This window comes from Hyperoodon ampullatus (assembly GCF_949752795.1).
Source record: "Hyperoodon ampullatus genome assembly, chromosome: 4".
Lineage (NCBI taxonomy): Eukaryota > Metazoa > Chordata > Mammalia > Artiodactyla > Ziphiidae > Hyperoodon > Hyperoodon ampullatus.
Window position 1 is genome coordinate 1716268 of NC_136917.1, and position 20088 is coordinate 1736355.

The following is a 20088-nucleotide window of genomic DNA, read 5'->3' on the forward strand; positions in this document are numbered from 1 at the left end:
ATTATATAATAATCCTTTAATCTTATTATTGAATTGAAAATGTCAGTATGGACTCCTGGTTTATTTTCCTTTTACTAAAAAATACAGAGCTCCTCTGTCCATGGCAATGACAACCCAGTAACAATGAGTACCTCTCTTTATAGAAGAATTCCAACTAATAAATGCAGTAGGGGACTTCCCTGGTGGCACAGTGATTAAGGATCCACCTGCCAGTGCAGGGGACACATATTCTATCCGTGGTCTGGGAAGATCCCACATGCCGCAGAGCAGCTAAGCCTGTGCACCACAACTACTGAGCCTGTGCTCTAGAGCCCGCGAGCCACAACTACTGAGCCCACGTATCACAACTACCAAAGCCTGCGTGCCCTAGAACCCGCAAGCCACAACTACTGAGCCCGCATGCTTCAATTACTGAAGCCCGCATGCCTAGAGCCCGTGCTCTGCCACAAGAGAAGCCACTGCAATGAGAAGCCCATGCACTGCAACAAAGAGTAGCGCCCGCTCGCCGCAACTAGAGAAAGCCTGTGTGCAGCAGTGAAGACCCAGTGCAGCCAAATAAATGCAGAAGGAATGACAGAATTAGAAAATTATTTTATATTCTTAATAAAATAATGAATCTCCACTCCCACCCCATTCCACCCTCAGACTGCTCTAGGATTATTTTCAAATACTATTTCCCACTCAAAAAAAAAAACAAAAAACCCAGGCATCTTTGGAGAAAAGGCTTTTTTTAGGTTTAGGGAAGCAAATTTATAAGACGAGTATTGTACCAGTTAGCAAGGAAGCTATTGAAGACTACTATGGTGGTATCAAAAGGACCTAGGTGCCATCTTAAAGGAGCTCCCTATATCAGTCAAAGATGAGACTGAGCATTCAGAGAATAAATATTGCAGTTGATTGAAACTGCAGGTTGTTAGAGAACAAATTTGTTATTCTGAAAATCAGTTTTTAAAAACTGAGTCATCTATTTTTTCTGTACAAATTGTATTGCATAGTAACCAGCTAGTTGATGAGGGAAACTTCTTTATAGAAGAATTCCAACTAACAAATGAATTATAGAATTAGAAAATCACCATTTAATTACCCTCAATGAAATGATGGATTTATAGTGCTCATCTGTGGATGCTAAAATCAGATGAAAGACTGATGGGAGCTTCATAATGAATGGATCAAGCACTTAGGACTGTCAGAACCCTTTTTCTCTTCCCTCCACTACTTCAGCACAGCTGCTGATTGTGTTTCTGTAGAGTAATGCTGTAGTTGGTGGTTTGACCCCACCTACTTGTAGTCTGGGGTTTGCGAGATACCCTTTCACCTGGTTTTGTTGAAGATGTTTGTGGGCTTTTACTTTTACTCTCAAAGTTTCTCTGTGCATTTTTATGAGGAAATTTGTTAAGATTTGAAAAGGTACACTGACACCACCACCTTGTCCCAGTTGAAGGCTATTCCATCAGGCTTTTCTTCCGGTCCTTCCACTGAACGATTATTGTCGAGGCCACCATGACCTCTACTTGCCATCTCCAGTAGTCACTTCTTAGTTCTCGGGATACTTCCTCAAACTTCATACACCCAAAACTGAACTTTTGATTTCTCCTTCCAAATCTGCTCTTCCTGAATCTTCCTTATGTCATTAAATTGTGTATGTATTCTCTAAGCTGCTCAGCATCATCTTTGACCCCTTTCTTTCTCCCATATTCCACACTTAATCTATCAGTTCTCTCAGATCTACCTTCAAAATATATCCTGTATACTAACACTGAACAAAAAGGAAATTAGGAAACAATTGCATTTACAATAGCATCGAAAAGAGTAAAATATTTAAGAATAAACTTAACCAAGGAGGTAAAAGACTTATACACTGAAAACTACAAAACGTTGCTGAAAGAAATTAAAGATGCAAATAAATGGAAAGTCATACTATGTTCATGGATTAGAAGAATTAATATTGTTAAGATGACAATAGTACCCAGATTCAGTGCAATCCCTATCAAAATCCCAATTACTTTTTTGCAAAGATAGAAAATTCTATCCTAAAATTCATATGGAATTTCAAGGGGTCCAAACAGTCAAAACAACCTTGAAAAAGAAGAACAAAGTTGGAGGTCTCAAACTTCTGGATTTAAAAACTTAGTACAAAGCTACAGTAATCAAAACAGTGTGGTGCCGGCATACAGACAGACCAATGGAATAGAACTGAGAGCCCAGAAATAAACCCTCACATATATGTTCAAATGATTTTTGATAAGGTGCCAGGACCATTCAGTGAGGAACAGACAGTCTTTTCAACAAATGATGCTGGGAAAACTGGATATCCACATGCAAAAAACTGAAGTTGGACCATTACCTTACACTATGTACAAAAATTAACTTGAAATGGGTCAGAGACCTTAGCATGAGAGCTAAAACTATAAAACAGTATAAGGGAAATGCTTCGTAACATTGGATTTAGCAGTGACTTCTTAGATATGACACTAAACGTACAAGTAATAAAAATTATAGATAAATTGGACTATCAAAATTTTAAATGTCTGTGCATCAAAGGACACAGTAAATTAGAATGAAGAGGCAACCCACAGAATAGGAGAAAATATTGGTAAATTGTGTATCTGGCAAGGGTTATTATCCAGAATATATAAAGAACTCCCACAATTCAACAAAACAAGCAAACCTGGTTTTTTAAATATGCAAAGGACTTAAAAAGACATTTCTCAAAAAGAGATATACAGGGACTTCCCTGGTGGTCCAGTGGTTAAGAATCGCCTTCCAATGCAGGGGATGTGCGTTCAGTCCCTGGTTGGGGAACTAAGATCTCACATGCTGCGGGGCACCTAAGCCCACGCGCCACAACTAGAGAAGTCCGTGTGCCTCAGCAAAAGATCCCACATACCGCATCGAGGATCCCATGTGCCACAACTAAGACCCAAAGCAACCAAAAAAAAAGAGAGATATACAAATGGCCAATAAAACATGAAAAGATGTTCAACATACTAATCATTAGGGAAATGCAAATCAAAACCACAATGAAATATCACTTCACAATCATTAGAGCTAATATCTTAAAAAAAAACAAAATAATAAATCCCTTGGATGAGGAGAAATTAGAACCCTTAGGCATTGCAAAACGGTGAGGCCACTGTGGAAGACAGTATAGCAATTCCTCAAAATATTAAACATAGAAATACCATATGACCTGGCAATATCACTTCTGGGTATATACCAAAAGAATTGAAAGCAGGATCTCAATGAGATTATTTTATACCCATGTTCAATAGCAGCATTATTCACAATAGCCAAAAGTGGAAGCAACTTGGGTGTACATCAATAGATGAATGTATAAAGGAAATGTAGTGTATACATACAATATCACTCAGCCTTAAATATTATTAAGCCTTATTATTATTCAGCCTTAAAAAGGAAGAAAATTCTGACACATGCTACATTGTGGAGGAACCTTGAGGACACTATGGCAAGTGAAACAAACCAGTCATAAAAAGACAAATACTGTATGATTCCTCTTACATGAGGTACCTAGAGTAATCAAATTCAAAGACAGAAAGTAAAATGGTGGTTGCCAGAGACTCAGGGGGTGGGGGTGGAAGGAGGGAATGTTTAATGGATATAGAGTTTCAGTTTTGCAAGACGAAAGAGTTTGGGAGATTTGATGCATAAAAATGTGAATGTACGTAACACTACTGAAGTGTACACTTAGAGATGGGTAAGATAGTAAATTTTATGTTACATGTTTTTACCACAATTTAAAAAAATTTTTAATTTGTAAGATATTTGTCTGTATAAAGAAATATGATAATATATAGTGGAGTTATATAAGTAAAATGGGTGACGACAATAGCACAAAAGCTGAGGGATGAAATGAAAGAATACTGTCGTAAAGCTCTTACACTATATGTAAAGTAGTATAATCACCTGAAATTAGACTGTGATAAGTTAAAGATGCATACTTAAACCCTAAAGTAACCACTAAAGTAACACTACAAAGAGTTACAGCTAAATCCAACGAAGGAGACAAATGAAATTGTAAAGAGACAAAACAAAACAAAAAACTCAATCCTAAACAAAACTGAAAAAAGCAGGAAAAGGGAGTAAAGAACAGATGGGACAAATAGATAACAAATTCCAAAATGATATACATAAACATAATCATATTATAGCCATATTAAAGTATACCCTCTAAACACCCAGTTAAAAGCAGAGGTTAACAGATTGGATTAAAAAAGGAAGACCCAGGGGCTTCCCTGGTGGCGCAGTGGTTGAGAGTCCGCCTGCCGATGCAGGGGACACGGGTTCGTGCCCCGGTCTGGGAAGATCCCACATGCCGCGGAGCGGCTGGGCCCGTGAGCCATGGCCGTTGAGCCTGCGCGTCCGGAGCCTGTGCTCCGCAACGGGAGAGGCCACAACAGTGAGAGGCCCACATACCGCAAAAAAACAAACAAAAAAAAAAAACAAAAAAAAAAAGGAAGACCCAACCATATGTTGCTTGTAAGAAACCTATTTTAAATATAAAAATACAAATAGGTTAAAAGGGTGAAGAAGGCTACACAAAACCAACACAAATCAAAATAAAGTTAAAGAGGCTAATTAATATCAGGAGATTTCAGAGCAGACCTATTGCCAGGGATACACTTAAACATGTATGCATGTAATAACAAGCTAAAAAAAATATGAAGTGAAAACTGATAGACCTGCAGTGAGAAATAGACAAACCTGCAATTATAGTCAGAGATTTCATTACCCCTCTCTCAACAATTGAAAGAATAAGGAGACAGAAAATCATTGAGTATGTAAAAGACTTGAACAGCATAATCAACTAACTTTACCTGATTGATGTTTACAGAATACTCCTCTAACAAAAGCAGAACATACGTTCTTTGGAAATGCTCTCTGGGCCAAAAAAACAGGTCTCAAAATTTTAAGAGGATTCAAGTCACACAAAATATGTTCTCTGACCTCCTGGAGTTAAGTTAGAAATCAGTAACAGAAAAATCTCTGGAAACCCCCCAAATATGTGGAAACTAACTTCTAAATAACCCATGAGATAAAGAAGAAATCAAAAGGGAAATTAGAAGATCATTTGAACTGAATGAAAATGAAAACACAATATATCAAAATTTTGAATGTGCCACTAAAGCAACTTCTATATTAGAGAAGAATGTCTGGAATTAATACTCTCAGCTTACACCTTAAGAAATTGGAGAAACAAGAGCAAATTAAACCAAAAGTAGACAGAAGAAAGGTAATAAGAAAGAGCAGAGCAGCAGTTAGTGAACTAGAAAACAGAAAAACAGTAGAGAAAATTACTCAAAGAATTAGTTCCTTGAGAAAATCAATAAAATTGATAAGCCTCTGGCCAAACTGATCAGGAGAAAAAGAGAAGGCACAAATTAGCAATATCAAAAATGAGATGACATCACTACAGATTATAGAGATATTAAGGAAATCTTGTGAACAAGTTTATGCCAATAAACTTGACAACTTCTATGAAATGGATGGATTCCATTAATGTGATCATTCCATACTAATGACCACAGCTCATTCAAGGTGAATACATAAATTAAATAGCCCTATATCTATTAAGGAAATTGCATTTAAAACTATCTGAAAAAAGAATGATTTCTGGTGAGTTCTACAAAAACTTAAGGAAGAAATAATAACAATTCTATGCCAACTCCAGAAAACTGAAAAGATAGGAATACTTCCCTTTGCATTCTATGAAGCCAGCATCATCCTGATACCAAAACCAGACAAAAACATTACAAAACAGAAAACTACAGACCAGAATCCCTCTTGAACATAGATTTTAAAATTCTAAAGAAATTTTAACAAATCATACCTAACAATATATAAAAAAGATAATTCATCATGACCAGGTGGCATTTATCCCAAGAATGCAGGTTGATTTAACATTCAAAAAATTAATCAATAAATTTTCTATATTAACAGACCAAAAAAAGGAAAACCATATGATCTCAATAGATGCAGGAAAAAAACATTTACCAAAATCCAGCATATATTCCTGATTAAAAACTTTTAGCAGGGTGTCTGGGATGATGTCGGGTCCAGGGACAGCAGTGTACAGGGCCTGGGGGTCAGCTGGCCAAGGGTTGGCCAACCTGCAGTATCCCTGGTCTCTCCAGCCCTCACCCAAGACTATCCAAGAGGACAAAGCCTCCCCAATGGCAGGCTCAGCATGTGGGAACCACCTCTCTGAGGCCTTCCTTGGGCCCTGAGCCAGACGGAGGGCCTGGTTCCTGGAATGACAGGCTGACAGTGACAAGAGTCCCTTCCCCTGGGCTGGGCCCCTCTGTAGCGAGGAGCCAATGGCCCAGGACAGAGCCAAACCCTGTGAGCTGAACCAAGAGAAATACGATGCTGATGACAACATGAAGATCATCTGCCAGTGGGACAGCACCATGGGCAAGTCCAAATTTATGGAGAGATTTCTCATAGATGGATTTCAGCCACGGCAGCTGTCCACATACACCCTGACCCCGTATAAGCACATGGCCATGGTGGGCAGTATCTTACTGGTCTCATCTTTGTGGACTTTTTGGACACAGCAAGCCAGGAGCAGTTCCAGAGCACACATGCCTCCTACTGCAAGGCCCACGCCTACATCGTGCTGTTTGATGTCAGAGGAAAGTCACCTACAAGAACCTGAGCACCTTGGGAAATGGGGCTTTGGGGGTTCAGGCCAGAGATCCTGTGCATCTGGTGGCCAAAAAAATTGATGCAGACATAAAGGTGACCCCCAAAATCTTCAGTTTTGCCCAGAAGTTCTCCCTGCTCCCATACTTTGTCTCAACTGCTGATGGTACCAATGGTGAAAAGCTTTCCAACGATGCAGTTCAGTTGGCTGTGTCTTAGAACACCCTGTACACTTCATGGATGAGATTTTGCAGGAGCTTGAGGACTTTGACTTGGATAGAAGGAGCAGGAGGAGGAGGATATGCCCAACTAAGAAGCAATGGGGCAGCATTGTGAGCCCATCTCAGAACTGAGAAGCTCTTCCAAGCCATCTCCCACGAACCTCCTGAAAACACACCAATCCCATTTGCCTCCTCTACTTCATGGCCCATGATACCTGACCCTCTCACAGTTATCCCCTCCCCTGTACTCAGGGACAGGGATGGGGATAGCACCAGCAAGTGCCCTCAACAGATGTAAGAAGTCCACATTAGACCATAAAGCAGAATTAGAGATCAGTATTATAGCCTTCCCTCCATGGCCAGACAGTAAAGAGAATCAGGGAACATGCTTTGTGTGTCTCTTAGAAATTTAGGTGAGTTTTTTTTTTCTCCCAGAACTGACCTCAGGGTCCATTCATTGCATCTCCACCAAGGGAATGATTTCTAATCCTTGACTACCCCCATTTCCATCCCCGTGGAATTTGGGAAGCCTCCATCCTTTTTACACATGACCTACCTTCCTTCTTCCTCTTTAGTCTCCCAACAAACTTCTTTAAAAATGGTTTTGAGCAGACAGCTGTTCACTCCACAGATTTTTGAGCACCTATGGTATTTCACGAGCTCTTGTAGGTACAGCCAGTACCTTGGTGAACAGTGAGGCCAAGACCACAGGCACAGATTTGCCATTAAAATCAAGTGAAAGAAGGTGTCAGATCTGGCCGTACACAAACTTTGTTGGTAAACGTCAAAGGTCAATAGGCCATTGGGTCCAAACCCATTTGGATTACAAGAACTTGACTTCTTAGAGAGGTACCTTTAAAACCCCTCTTTCATCATATGAGGCTTTCCCTCATTTTTTGAAGACTAGTATGAACATTGTGTGACTCTGTCCTTGGGTGACAGAGGCCGCAAAAGAACAATCCTGCTGCCTTTTCCGCTTCTTTCTAGTACTTGTGGTTCACTAATGTGTTTTTATGATCATCTTGTGCATTATTTCCATTGTTTTTATTTTTTTCTGTTTTTTTTTTTACAGTAAGGGTTGAATTACATTTTAGAAATCTCTTAGCAAAGTAGCATAAAATGTAACTTCCTTAAACTGAAGAGGGGCATCTATGAAAAACTGACAGCTACCATCATACTTAAAGGGGAAAGACTAAATGGTTTTTCCTAAGATTAGGAACAAGAGACTGATGTGTGCTCTTATGACTTTTGTTTCCACATTATACTGGAGGTTCTAGCCAGCACGATAAGGAAAAAGAAAAATAAAAGGTACCTATATTAGAAATGAAGAAGTAGAACTGTCATTTGCAGATGACATTATTGTCTATGAAGAAAATTTGACGGCATTTATAAAAAAAAGCTACTAGAAGTAACAAATGGGTTTAACAAGGTTGCAAGATATAAGATCATTATACATTTTTATAACTATTTTTTAAATACTTTATTTATTTATTTATTTATTTATTTGGTTGCACCAGGTCTTAGTTGCGGCCGGTGGGCTCCTTAGCTGTGACTCACAGGTTCCTTAGTTGCAGCTTGCTGGCTCCTTAGTTGTGGCCCATGGGCTCCTTAGTTGTGGCATGCGAACTCTTAGTTGCAGCGTGCATGTGGGATCTAGTTCCCTGACCAGGGATCAAACCCGGGCGCCCTGCATTGGGAGCTCAGAGTGTTAACCACTGTGCCACCAGCGAAGTCCCAAGATCATTATACATTAATAAATTTTATTTCTATACAAGCAATGAATGGGAATTGAATTTTTTGAATACCATTTTCATTAGCATCAAACAGGAAGTTCTTAGAGATCTCACAAAAGATGTATAAGATCTATACAGTGAAATCTATAAAATATTGTTGAGAAAAATAAATAAAAACTAAATAAATGGAGAGAGATACAGTGTTCGGGGGACCACTCAGTATTGTTAAGATGTCATTTCTCTCCCAGTTGTTCTATATATTCAGTGCAATCCCAGTGTAGATCCCAGAAGGCTTTTGTTTTTAAGAGAAATTGACACGATGAACCTAAAATTCATATGGGAATGCAGAGGATCAAGAACAACCAAAAAGACACTGGAAAAGGAGAAAAAAATTGGAGTTGATTTCAGATTTGTTACAAAGCTACAGAAATCATGACAGTGTGGTATTTGCTTAATGATAGACAAATAGATAACGTGGTGCAAAATAGTGTTCAGCCATAGACCAACACGTATATGGGCAACAGATTTTTTGCCAAACTTACAAAGGCAATTCAGTGGAGGAGGGACAGCCTTTTCAACAAATGGTGCCGGGACAATTATGTGTCATATGAAAAAAAGAGCTTTGATCCATACCTTGAACCATATGCAAAAGTAACTCAAATGTATCAGAGGCCTACCTATAAAGGCCTACATATAAACTTCTAGAAAAGAAAATAGGGAGAACTCCTGTAACCTTGAGATAAGGCAAAGATTACTTAGATACAATACCAGAGCACAATCAACAAATGAAACATTGATAAACTGACTTCATTAAAATTAAAAACTTCTGCCAGAGTGAGAGAAAATATATGCAAAATGAATTATATCTTGAGTATGTAAAATACTCTCTAGGTGGCTCTGTAGCACAATGGATAGGACACTGGACTTCTAGAATATGTAAAATACTCTCAAGTCAATAATAACAACTCTAGAAAAATGGGCCAAAGATTCTAGCAGACACTTCCCCAGAGAAGATACGCAGATGGCAAATGAGTATATGAAAAGATGCTCAACATCATTAGTCATTATAGAAATACAAATTAAAACCCCAGTGAGATACCACTGCACACCTATTAGAATGGTTACAATCAAATGAAAAAGACTGGGCATACCAAGTGTTGGTGAGGATGTGGAGGAACTGGGATTTTCATACACTGCGGGGGGAAATGTAAAATGGTACACTCACTTTAGCAAACACTTTGGCAGTCTCTTAAAAAGTCACACACGCCTACCATATTAGCCAATCTTCCCTACTTCATAGCTATTTACCCCAGCACAAGGAAAGTATAAGTCCTTACAAAGACGTGTACACTGTTTGAAAAGTAAAGAATGTTGTTTTTAGCTTTATTCATTGCAGCCAAAACTGGAAAACCATACAAATGTCCCATCAACAGGGAAAAGGATAAATAAGTTGTGTTATGTCTATACAATGGGATACTACATAGCCTAAGAAATGAACTATTGATGCATGCAACAATATGGATTAATCTCAAGATAATTATGCTGAGTGAAAGAAAGCATGCACAAAATAGAACATACGGTCATTCCATTTATATAAGACTCAAAAATACAAACTATAGTAGCAGAAGGTAGTTCATGGGGCATGAAGTGAAAAGGTGGCAGGAAGCAGGGATTAAGAAGAGGCACAAGGAAATTTGGGGAGGATGATAGACTGCGTTGATTGTTGTGATGATTTCATAGTCAAGTTAAAACATCAGATTGTACACTTTATGCAGTTTAAGTCAGTTATATCTCCATAAGGCTATTTTAAAAATATTTATGTATGTATGCATGTATATGTATATATGCATGTATGTGATAGAATGGACTCAGATTAAAAGAGACTTGAGACACATAGCAACCAAGTGCAATGTTTGGACTCTGTATCCTGATTCAAGCGTTCTGGAGGCAACTGGGGAAATAGTCCGAGTGTTAGATTATGTTGATTAATTATTGTTAGTTTTGTTAGATAAGACAGTGGCACCAAACAAAAGCCCGTATCTGTTAGACATAGTTCACTTGGGGTGACTTTATGGGTGAAGGCATACAGTGCTTGTGATGTGCTTTGAAATCCTCTAGCATAATAAAGAGGGGGGAATAGATGAAGAATATAGGTAAATACTGATAATTGAAAGTCAATGATAAATACATTAAAGGTTCATTAAATTCCGGTTTTTTTGTGTACTTTAAAATTCCTCCTAAAATTTTATGTTGTTTTTGTCTTATCCTCAGGGTAGAATCCAAGGTCTCCTTTGTTTTAGCCCCTACCATACCCCTTCAGCCTCATCATCTGCCTCCCACCACAGTTTAGGATCTGGTTATATGCAGGGTGACTGTCTGTCCCAGTGTGCCTGGAACAGTCTTGGTTTGCACCTGTTGTCCCAGTGTAATTATTAACAGGGCCCTCTGACTCTCAGAATCTTCTAGTTTGAGTAATATATGCTTACCCTAGTTACAGTTATATCGAACTGTAATTTCCTTCACATACCTGTTTGTCTTTACTAGACTACTCCTTTGTCCATAATCCCCCTTCCTATCCCAATGCTTTCCTTATCTAACTCCTTCCTACTCACTTTTCCAAGTCTTAGCTCAGGCATCATTTTCTCAAGGCCTTCCCTGGCAGTCCTCTGCTGCCCTATCCCACCCCACCTGCATTATTTTGCCTTCTTTGTGCTGCCACACCACCTGGGCATGCTCCATCGTACAACACTTGACGAAAATGTGTTTACTGGTCTGCTTTCCAATTCCGTTAGCTTTTCAAGGTTAAGGGTACATTGTCTTTTCCTCTTTGGGTCCTTGGTGTCTAACAGTGTTGGCAATGTCTGCAAAATGCTGGATAAATTCAGCCTTAGAGATTTTCTGACCTAACCTTCTTAGATAAATGAGAAAAACTCAAGCTTGGAAAGGTAAATGCACCTTCCTAAGATCACGGAGCATAGCAGTGGCAGAGTCAGAAGTAGAGCTCATGATTGCATCCCTTCTCCTACACAGTGATATGATAAGCAATTTTAAGGAGCTTTAGAGGTGTTCTTTCACAAAGATAGAGCTTATATATCTAATAAGGGTCATCCTTGGAGCAGAATAGGAAAGCTATTAGAACAGTGGCAGTAGCTCTGACATGTACAAGAACTAGATGTTGATAATGCTGTAATATTTCACATGTTTGTTAGATACAAAATGCAGTGGTGATTATGACACCTGGCTTTTTTACTATATACACTTATTTACCAGAATGCTAAATCTGTGGGAAAACTGCCAGTTTTTCTCTTTTTTAAATTACTTTTTTAGAATCCTCTCATATGATATGACATGGAAAGTAATGTAGGATAATAGGGACTTTATATATTTAATTATTTTAAAATAAAGAACATCATCTAGAGTGCATCTGAAAAGTTCTCATCACAAGAAGAAAAACATTCTGTATGGTGATAGATGTTAACTAGACTTATTGTGATCATTTCAAAACATACAACTATCAAATCATTATGTTGCACAGCTGAAACTAATATAATGTGTATCTCAATTATACCTCAATTAAAAATGTTAATAAAATAAAGTTAGCTGAAATATCAGGAAAAAAGAAGAACATCCAGAGATCTTGCACTTAATGTCTGTTTTTCTTTGCAATTTTCATAGCGTCGTCTTGGAGATGCAGCCAAGAAAGCCATCAGCAAATTAACAACCAGAACGGTGAAAAAGGGTGATAAGGTACAGTAATGAAATCGCTTTAACACTATAAAAACAGTAAAGTATTTTGCTTTTGATTTGGTGGGCAGGAGTATACCCTAACCATTTGTGTCTCCTATGTTAGATTATTCTTTTTTTCTCCAAGCATACTATCTAAACTAGCTTCTCTTTGAAATCTTACTCTTAGTATGCCTGTCATTCAGGTACCCTCCATACAGTTCTCTTAATTTTCCCGGATTTTAAATGCTCCTGTCATCATTAGCATCACCAGACTACTTACGGTTTCCCTAGCTGTGGTGTTCAACAGTTTTCTTCTGCTAAAACCTAGCATACTTTGGGGAAGAACTCTAAGTAGCCAGGAATGTGCATTCTCTTCCTGTGCTTCATGCGACTTTGCCTCTCTCTTCTGTGTTTTAGTTCTTCACCAGTTAGCTGGAGAACTAGAGACCCACATTCAAGGGAGTGTTGGTTAACAAGGTGCTTTCTGTACAGTGGGCTAAGCAGTTTGAAAGAAGGGCACAGTTTGTTAGGGTTGGGTCTAGTGGCTTAGGGGGAATGAATCAGAGAGGCAGTGATAGAGGCCATCTATGGCTGAGATTCCTGAGCCTAATTCTCCAGTCAGAGCTCAGAATTAGGTAGAGCCCTGCTGCTGCTCTCTGTGGACAAAACAGCAACTTAATGTGAGACCCTGTGTTCAATATATTCAAGGTTATCTAGAATGAAGAAATTGCATCTCGGAAGTTATAAACCCAAGCCTGTCTTCTGCCCCAAAACCAACTCTAATTTTTTAGCAGAGAGCTCTGGAAGGATAATTACAGGCGATTCTCCATCCTCTTAAGTTTTAACACTTTCTTGACTTTACTCATTTTTATTCCCACTGCCTTCATACCCCACATCCTTGACACAGCTCCAGAAGATAGAAACATTTGCAGTGAACTTCATGGTATACTAACGAAAGAAAAAAGTAAAAACACTTGCAGAAAATATAAGCAGCATCACAACAGCTGTACTTTAACCCCAGAGGAGTGGTCACCGATATAAATGCTTTTTTGACCTGGTAGCCTTCAGCTGCCACATTAATTTGAACTTCCCTGGAGCTCATCCAACCTACCCATCCTACTTTGTCCCCCCCATGCTAATACAAAACCATTTTTCCTTATTAAAACCAACACTTTTTAGTTTGTACCTCCTAGACCTGTCAAGAGTTACCCTACTGAGTTTCAGTCCAAGGGGCAGTGACGCAGCAAATAGTGTTGCCTTTCCTGGTAGCGCTCTGTTTAATGACAAGGCAGGGGAACCCTTCCCCAATCCAGAGGAGGAAGGAGATCAATTACCCTGGGTGACCAAACACCTGGCTGACTCTTCCTTGATAAAGACCTAGTATAGAGTTGAGTCCATGACTGTTCTCTAGTCCAAATCTATGACCAGCTCCTATCCTGGGGGTGAGTCTTTTGGGGGCTCAGCCATCTTTTCTGCCTGTACTTAACTGTGTGGTCAGATGAGCGTCCTGATGAGGAAAACCTACTCAGACCAGAATAGTGATGCAGCACTAGATGGTCCAAGGTGATAGCTGATTTGAATCTTGAAAAAAATTAGTATTCTGATTTCTAAGACGTTTCACAAACAGAATTAGTATTAATTGTTACACCATAGTTTAAAAACAAAATAGACTGGCTTAGTTACAATTTGGGTCAATACAGTTAAGCAAATGGAAACGTTACATTTTTTTTATAACCTTTCACTTTATAATCACCTGTTTACCACAGTTGCCACAGGAAAAATCTTAGCTGGATCGTATCTCCTCCATTTAGGCACTTATAGCTTTAGCGTATAACTTTTGTTGCTGTGCTTTTCATTTCAGGAAACAGACCCAGACTTTGATCATTGTGCAGTCTGCATAGAAAGCTATAAACAGAATGATGTTGTCCGGATTCTCCCCTGCAAGTATGTCAAATTTCTTCGGTTAAAATAGAATGATACTAATGTGATTTGTACATCTCCCTTTCAGAGTGGGTATCCACTTGCTTTTGAGAGCCACCTTACCCACGGCTTTTCTGGTAGGCAGAAGCCCAGCTGCACACTGCACATAGTGGTGAGCCGTGTGCCTCAGCAAGAACTGATTGCAAAGCCTTTTCTAGTTATGAGAAACACAGGGGCACAACCTCCAGGCACATCAGTAGGCTAAAAACATTAAGGTCAAGAATTTTTATTTCTGTGACTTCTGTGGGTTTCAGAACTAGCCACTGTTCCTCTCCTTCTTAAATCAGAGTACATCACTAGGCTCTCCGATAAAGCCTCAGCAGTGTTCACTTGGTGCTGGGTACCAGAACTTTAGGACTTGGATTAAATCTTTTTTTGAGCCTTGGCTGTGTAAAGTGGGGAGGACTGGTATGTGCTGTGTGCCTGCCCCACATCAGGTACTCTGCTCTGTGCAGTTTACACCTACTCTCTCCCCATTGTTGAGTAAAGGATGGCGCACTCAATAGTAGAGCTGCCAGGGTCACACAAGTCAGAAATGGCAGAGCCAATATAAAGGTGTGCTTCTGTATTATTTCTGCTCTTTATGTAGGGCCACATGCCTCCCTCCAAAAGGAGGATGTTCGCCTGTACTCTGGTGCCCTAAAAAGAGCGTGTGGATTTCTACCATGGTGTTATGCCAAGCTAGGGAGTATGAGACACTAAGATACACAATTCTGAGCACTGACTGGAAAAATATGAGGTCACCTACTGAGGAGCCTAAAATCAAAAGACTTTTCCTTCTCCCTTCTCTTTTAAAAGACATCCACATAACTCCTACCTTCTAATAACACAGAACATGTGAATGAATACAATAATTAGTAGTAGTTGTCTCCATGAGGCTACTGGTGTTAGTTTACTTATTCACAAAGTTATATATTTTGAGCCTAGAAAGATCTGGTTTTTTTAAATCAAAAGTTAAGAATAATTCCATATACTGAAACAGAAAACGAAGATTTGGGAAGTCAAATCATTTAGTTTACATATAAAGGGAAATCTGGGGGCTTCCCTGGTGGCACAGTGGTTGAGAGTCCGCCTGCCGATGCAGGGGACACGGGTTCGTGCCCCAGTCCGGGAAGATCCCACATGCTGCGGAGAGGCTGGTCCAGTGAGCCATGGCCGCTGAGCCTGCGCGTCTGGAGTCTGTGCTCCGCAACGGGAGAGGCCATAACAGTGAGAGCCCCGTGTACCACAAAAAAAAAAAAAAAAAAAAAAAAGGGAAATCTGTAAAACTAAATGTAAGCTGTGCTATAGAAAATTAAACTATGTAATTACAGTTTTTCTAGTATAAAAACATGAGGCTAAAGGAAATACACATACAAGTGTACAACTCGGGTTTGAACTGCACCGGTCCACTTATTTCAATAGTAAATACTGCAGTACTACATGATCAGCAATTGGTTGAATGTGCAGAACTGCAGATACGGAGGGCTGACTGTAAAGTTATATGTGGATTATCAGCTGCATGGGGCATCAGCACCCCTAACCCCACCCCACCCCTAGGTTGTTCAAAGGTCAACTATGCAGATCAGGGGAAAGATTAGTAGGATACATTATAAAGCATAATCAGCTCTTACTTGCTTTTAAAAATTGTTTTTACTTGCGCAGATTTCTTTTGACACTGGAATAGCCAGGAAGAAGCCGAGTCTTTCAAAATTCTCTGTCTTTTATCTCAGTCCAGGGGCCCTTGGGACCATCTGAGACCTAAGAACGAAGGCTTCCAAAACCACTAATGGTTATTAATAAGGTGACACTGTTTTCCTCAGGGGAGCCTCAGCTGAAAATAGATTATGCTGGGAAGTTTGCTCCATATTCTCTCTGTCCCTCAAGCACTGGCTTTTCAAGAGTTTCATTCTTAGTTCTCTTTTTTCCTCCCCCAAATCAGAATCAGTGGGGAGCTTTCAGAAACAAATCCTCAGGGGAGCCCCGGGCATGTTTGTTTTTATTAAGTACCTTGGTGACTCTGATGCTGCAAGGCCATACCATCTATTGAAGTCTAGAGCTTTGCTTGATCTCAGCCATTTCTATGGCTGCACCTTCCACCAGAGGAGGGTCTCAACCTTTGTGTTTGTGGTCTGCTTTCCAGTATTAGAGTTTGGCAAACTTAACAGCATTTCTATGCACCTGTAATTAGGGCACTGCTCACTTGGTTGTCTTTTATTCCTAGATCCTTGTCTAGACTATACATGCCCACTGCCCGGACTTCCCCTTTTGCTTTGAAGCAGGTTGTAGCTTTCTCTGTGTTGCACAGCCTGCTCAGCAGGACATTTCACCTAACTGAAATGGTGACAACAGCATGATTCTCAGGTGTAGTAAAGACTAACTTTGCACATCAAGCAACATTTTGTATGACCCAAGTTGACAACTTTTGACCAAGAGCAGGGTCTCTCCACCTGGGCACTGTGGACAGTTGGGACCAGGTCATTCTTTGTTGGGCAGGTTGGGGTGCTGCCTGTGCATTGTGGGTTATTTAGCAGTATCTTTGGCTCCACTCACTAGGCGCCAGTAGCACCCCCCACACACAGTTGTGACAACCACAGATGTCTCCGGTTGAGAACCACTGACCTAGAGGATGGCTCCACACAAATACTCATCTTTACTCCATATCTTCTCCAAGCCTCTGTTTTCCAGTGGATTCCTCTCAAGTACCTTTTGTTTGTTTGTTTGTTTGTTTGTTTTTGCGGTACGCGGGCCTCTCACTGTTGTGGCCTCTCCCGTTGCGGAGCACAGGCTCCGGACGTGCAGGCTCAGCGGCCACGGCTCACGGGCCCAGCTACTCCGCAGCATGTGGGATCTTCCTGGACCGGGGCACAAACCCGTGTCCCCCGCATCGGCAGGCGGACTCTCAACCACTGCGCCACCAGGGAAGCCCTCAAGTACCTTTGAATTAACTCTTGTGCCGCTACTTGCTTTATTCCCTCTGCCTGAGATACTCTGCCCTTCCTCTTTTGTCTATTGGTCTTTAAAACTGAGCCAAGGTGTGACTCTGCTATGTCTTCCTTTAGCTCTGGTTGCCAGACAGCTCTGCTACCTCCCTGCCTCCCGTGGGCTCCAACCAGCCCTCCAGCTGCGCCAGGAGCGCTGCCCGGAGCCCCTCTCTTTCCCTGGTCATTTCTCCCTACTCCTCAAGCAGCACATCCAGGTGTATTCATTCTCCTTAAACACCCTAACTCATCCCTTATTCCTCACTCTCATCAGGTAACTTCACCATAAACCTCACAGAAAATAATGGCTGTTAGACAGCTGAAATTCTCCCAGCCTGCTGTCCCCAAGCCTTCATGCGTACCTGCCTCCACACCCACCCTTGCAGCCTTCCCTCCCGTTAGGATGGAGAGGACAGCCTCCTTGGTTCTAATGTGCTCTTTCTTTTTTTTTTTTTTTTTTTTTTTTAAAAACATTTTATTTATTTATTTGGCTGCGTTGGGTCTTCGTTTCTGTGCGAGGGCTTTCTCTAGTTGCAGCAAGTGGGGGCCACTCTTCATCGCGGTGCGCGGGCCTCTCACTGTCGTGGCCTCTCCTGTTGCGGAGCACAGGCTCCAGACGCACAGGCTCAGTAGTTGTGGCTCACGGGCTTAGTTGCTCCGCGGCATGTGGGATCTTCCCAGATCAGGGCTCGAACCCATGTTCCCTGCATTGGCAGGCAGATTCTCAACCACTGCGCCACCAGGGAAGCCCTGCTCTTTCAATCTAGGCCTCTGTGTGCCAACACCTTCCCTTCCTTGGGGACCTTGCTGTATTGACTATCTGCTCCCTCCAGTTTTTGTTCTTTCTGTCTCTACCCACCAGCATTTCATCATGCTCAAGCATTTTCTATCCAGTTTTTATAATTCTCTTTCAAACCCATCTCCAAAGCTGTACCACTCTACAGCTTCTCCCCTTTACAGCCAGAGTCTGGAAAGCATCTGTACTCACTGTCCCTTATTCCCCTGACTAAGGGGAGAAGAAAAGCCCAGATGCCTTTGTCTGTCCTTCCTTTTTTTTTTTTTTTTTGCGGTACGTGGGCCTCTCACTGTTGTGGCCTCTCCCGTTGCGGAGCACAGGCTCTGGACGCGCAGGCTCAGTGGCCATGGCTTACGGGCCCAGCTGCTCCGCGGCATGTGGGATCTTCCCAGACCGGGGCACGAACCCGTGTCCCCTGCATCAGCAGGCGGACTCTCAACCGCTGCGCCACCAGGGAAGCCCTGTCCTTCCTTTTAACAAGCCTATCCTGAGACTGAGCTAAGACTTTCTGTAGATAGCAAACCTCGCATGGATTGCTGGCTTTTTGTTGCATGACCTTTACTTTTTCCTTCTGTCATGTTAATTTACTGTGGACAGATGGCAGCTGGCATTGCTTTGGGAGCTTGTACTTGTGGCAGTTGATTACAGTTGATCATCCTTTGGATGTTAGCCAACACACCTTAGAAACTGGAAAACTGGCACTTTATTTAGGCCTCTTTTATTTAAAGGTCAGCCACAAAATTTTTAGTGGTTAAAAATACTTTTCAGGGGCTTCCCTGGTGGCGCAGTGGTTGAGAGTCCGCCTGCCGATGCAGGGGACGCGGGTTCGTGCCCCAGTCCGGGAGGATCCCACATGCCGCACGGAGCAGCTGGGTCCGTGAGCCATGGCCGCTGAGCCTGCACGTCCGGAGCCTGTGCTCCGCAACGGGAGAGGCCACAACAGTAAGAGGCCCGCGTACTGAAAAATACTTTTCAGAAGTAGAGTTCTGCAGCTTAGATAACCGTATGTCTAAGATGCCACTTCGAGAGTTAAGATGGGTCAGTCATCTGGCTCCTGGCAGAGGCATTACCGTGATGCCACCTCCTCAGAGGGAGGGCCTGTTTCAACAGTGTCTGCTGCCAGTCCCAGTTCAGGGAAAAGAGTTCTTTCCTCTGACCTTTAATAATCCTGGATCCTTTTATATTTGCCAGGTTCTTGCACGGCACCAAGAGGCTGCAGAACTGTGAAAACAACTCAGCTTCAATGTAGACTCCTCACCCCACCCCCAGCCGTTGTTCTGATCACTCTAGCTTATGGTGTACATAGGAAGTGGGAGAGTGGGAAAGCATCGTATTTCAGTATTATTGGTTTGGTTCCTTTTATGTTCTCTGCATTTCACATTCTGTATCCCAAAGTATTTCTAATAGGAATAAAGGACTTTGGTTGAAGCTCTGACACGCTTATCCTTTTCACGTTTCACTGTTCCTCAGCACATCACCTGCTTTCCATTCCCGTCCACCACTCAGCCCTAAATATGTCGGGCCCTTTTCTGCTTTTATGTGCATTTTTATTATTCGAGTCTTCTATAAAAGTGAGAAGGGGGCTTCTTTTCAAGGTCCAGCTGGCCCCAGCTGCCGCCCTCTGAGGTGTCTGTGCATGCTTGTGGTACGTCTGCAAGCTTGTAAGAGGTCACTCTGGTGCTGGGCATGCTGGGACCTGAGGCACACTCAAGTGTTCTGACCACGTATCAGGATATCGTGTGAAATGTTGCTGTTCCTTTGCCTGAATGTATGTTTAATGACACCTTTCCTCTGCACGTCCTTGGTGCCTTTTCTGAGGTTTTCACTTACCGCTCCAAACAGCTTCACCAGGTAGATGGCAGGCAACCTTCCCCACTACGCCCCAAACCCGCAGTGTTCAGATGAGACAGCTGGGAGCCAGAAAGGGCAGTTGGTCAAGGCTCCGAGTGTTGTAGGAGCAGAACTGTCCCTAGGAGGAAGGGAAGGCCATGTGGAGTTTAGTAAAACGG

General features: G+C 41.5%; 1 protein-coding gene and 1 pseudogene across 3 annotated transcripts in view; both read left to right on the forward strand.

Moving 5' to 3' along the window:
- RNF130 (ring finger protein 130) overlaps positions 1-20088 on the forward strand; it is a gene marked incomplete at both ends in the record, with an annotated part of 128280 nt that overhangs the window by 66883 nt on the left and 41309 nt on the right. For both annotated transcript variants that reach the window (XM_079701684.1, XM_079701685.1), the window contains 2 exons: positions 12293-12364; positions 14205-14287. In XM_079701684.1, the coding sequence (XP_079557810.1) occupies positions 12293-12364; positions 14205-14287 (155 nt within the window). The remainder of the gene's footprint in view (positions 1-12292; positions 12365-14204; positions 14288-20088) is intronic.
- On the forward strand, positions 6336-7016 carry LOC307051547 (rab-like protein 2A; annotated as a pseudogene). The gene has a single exon. The product of its transcript is annotated as a rab-like protein 2A (transcript).